The sequence below is a fragment of the Monomorium pharaonis genome, chromosome 1 (assembly GCF_013373865.1).
Source record: "Monomorium pharaonis isolate MP-MQ-018 chromosome 1, ASM1337386v2, whole genome shotgun sequence".
NCBI lineage: Eukaryota > Metazoa > Arthropoda > Insecta > Hymenoptera > Formicidae > Monomorium > Monomorium pharaonis.
The window spans coordinates 28,881,049-28,884,184 of NC_050467.1; the positions used below are offsets into that span (position 1 = coordinate 28,881,049).

The window sequence follows — 3,136 nt, forward strand, 5'->3', positions numbered from 1 at the left end:
GAATATGAGTTTTCATCTTTTAACTTCTGACTTTTATTAAAAGTAGGCTGAATTCCAGAAATAATATGATCTTGAAAAGCTGCGTATGTAATATTTTTTTCTTCTTCCGTCCAACGTCGACGAACGCATTTTCCAAATGGAGATACTGACAATAAAATTAAATATATGAATAAGTAATTACCCAGCAAACACAGAGCAGACTGACGAGGACAAGACATAAGGCTGCGGAATCATCGGCGAAACATCACAATACACCGGTGGTTAATCTGCGGCAGCAGGAGCAATCAGATCAAGGAGGCACCCTCCATCAACGCGGAAGCGGCGTATCCAGTCGGTGATAATCGGCTACAGCAGGGACGAGCGGAACGAGAAGACATCCTCCACCACGACGGGCGCAGCAGCGGCATGTTAGTCAGTGGTCAAGATAGGAGATTCCGTTTTCTCGTCACCAATCATTTTGCATTCAAAATTAATTGCATTTAATCATTAAAAGTTATCGCACATTTATTCGAAAAAAAAAAATCTTTGCATAAAATATGGCACATTCGGCTCAGATCACAGCGCTAAAAAAGAAACGTACATCGATAAAAGGGGCATGTACGCGTATACGGACGTATTTCGAATCCTTGAACGGCTGATTAACGCCAGAAACCCTGGCAAATCTTGAAGAAAGATACGAACGATTAGAAGGTTATTGGGTGGAATACAATAATACGCAATTCGGGTTGGAGGTGGTCTCCGATGGCGAGGAGAATGATCGTATTACGTTCGAAGAGGCATTTTTCGACCTAAAGGCGAGAATACGTCATGTAATTGCGAATTTTAAAAACGCGTGCGCCGCTGATGCCGCGACATCGGTTTCGGGTACGCCGACCGGAGTAGTCAATCACGCGCAAGACATACGTTTGCCTAGATTGGACGTACCAAAATTCAGCGGGAAGTACGAGAAGTGGTTTCTATTTTTTGGAGTGTTCAATTCGGTTATAAACCACAACTACTCTTTAAACGACTTTTAAAGATTACAATATTTGAGAGCGTCCTTGACGGGTGAGGCGGTAAACGTGATCGTGGCGTTAGAATTGACGGAGTAAAACTACATGGTGGCCTGGAACCTATTGCAAGAAAGATATAGCAATAGGCGTGCTATAGTAGAAACTCACTTGCGCGCGTTATTTGAATTGCCGACTATTGTAAAAGAAAACGCGATCGAGCTACGCCGGATGTCGGACAGCGTCGCGAAACATGTGCGAGCTTTAAAGGCTTTGCATCGTCCTACCGAGCAGTGGAATGACGTAATTATTTATCTGCTTTCGTCTAAATTAGATTCAACAACGGCCAAGGAATGGCAGGCAACATTAACCAACACGGAGTTGCCTACATTCAAACAATTCGCGGATTTTCTGAGTCGTCGGTGTCAGCTATTAGAATCCATAAGTAAAAGCAACACGACGACTCAGTCAAGCAGCAAGCGCTTGTCTCATGTAGCCACTACTGCGCCTTCGTGCGCCTTCTGTCGCGGACAGCATCTTATTTACCATTGCCGCGATTTTCTAAAATTACCTCGCAGCAAATAGCCGAGGTTCGAAAACGCAAGCTATGTACAAATTGTTTTTGCGAGGGCAAGCATTATTCAACGAAATGTAATTCGGGCGCGTGCAAGATATGCGGGCTTAAACATAACTCGCTACTTCACATTGCTTCAAAATCCGTGGAAAATTCCGAGAAGGGCAAAACAAAGGATGAGTCATCATCACGAGCCTCAGACGGGGAAGTGGCCGTTACGGCTCACTCGTTAACTTCTCGCGATAATCACGCATTGCTCTCTACCGCGATTGTAAACATAACAGACTCAAACGGATCGAGGTAGTCTTACCGAGTCCTGTTAGATAGCGGTCCTCAGGCAAATTTTATAACACGGTCGTGTGCCAATCGATTGCAATTAAAATCAAGAGCGGGAAATATAAAAATAACGGGCATAAACGGCATGGCAAGCTGTGTCAATGAAATCGTCAAAATAAAATTGCAATCGCGATTAAACGGCTTTGCCACGGTATTAGAGTGTGTTCTGACGGATCGTATCACCGAGAGACTTCCGACCTCGCCAATCGAACGCGAAAAAATACACATACCACGAAATCTAAAGTTAGCCGATCTGGAATTTTATCGATGCTCGGACGTCGACATATTAGTAGGCGTCGAACTATTTTGGCAGTTAATATGCATCGGCACAATAAAATCAAATCAAGAACATCCGACATTACAAAAAACTCATCTCGGTTGGATCGTCGCCGGTCGTATGTCCGAAAATGTTCGCGATGTGCGCGGTTGCGAGGTGCGCGCCTTACACACGTCGATAAGTGACGCGAATTTACAAGATCAATTAACGAAATTTTGGCAGGTGGAGGAGGATTTCCAGCCTCGCGACGCGTACTCTCCGATCGAGCGATTCTGTGAGCAACATTTTCGTAATAATACTGTTAGGAACAAGGATGGCCGCGTTATGGTAACACTTCCGATTAGGGAGGAGAAAATAAAGGCCATCGGCGAAACTCGAGAAATAGCGATGCGACGTTTTTATGGCTTAGAGAAGCGATTGAATCGTAATTCCGTTATACAAGCTGCAACGTTACTTTTTTCGCGTCTACAACTTCGTCGTGCTCGTCACTTCCTTTACTATAAGTTGGGCGCCAGGCGCGGAATCCGCGCCGCATAAAAATTGCAAAACTCGGTACTTCGCACGACGGCCGAATGCCGGCTAGCCCGCCTCTACACGAAGTGGCAGAGGGGCAAGGTTCTTTCTCGGTACGCGGAATAGGAGAGGAGAGGTCTCGCATTAATAACTAGATCGAATTAATAAATATAATAAGCGTGTATTGAAAATAGGATGGCAACAACATTGTACAACGAATACATTTTAATCAGTTAACATGACTCTCTGGTACGGCTGTATCGTACTTAACTTGGCATTTACAACATCTCGAAAACTATACTGTATAGGCTACACTCTACATTCAACAATACGACACGCGACGTTAACAATAGACGGGATGGGCTGCGACGTAATGTGCGCATTCCGTGTAGATATTCTCATCTACGGAAGCTCGCCTCGGTACTGCGCACCTGGCTCACATTCTCG

The 3,136-nt window shown here is 44.7% G+C and overlaps 1 protein-coding gene across 1 annotated transcript; it reads left to right on the forward strand.

The window, feature by feature from the left end:
* Positions 1 to 1,984: 1,984 nt before the first annotated feature.
* On the forward strand, positions 1,985 to 2,713 carry LOC118646753. The gene has a single exon (XM_036290347.1). The coding sequence runs from the start codon at positions 1,985 to 1,987 to the stop codon at positions 2,711 to 2,713; it is 729 nt and encodes a 242-aa protein (XP_036146240.1).
* Positions 2,714 to 3,136: the final 423 nt, after the last annotated feature.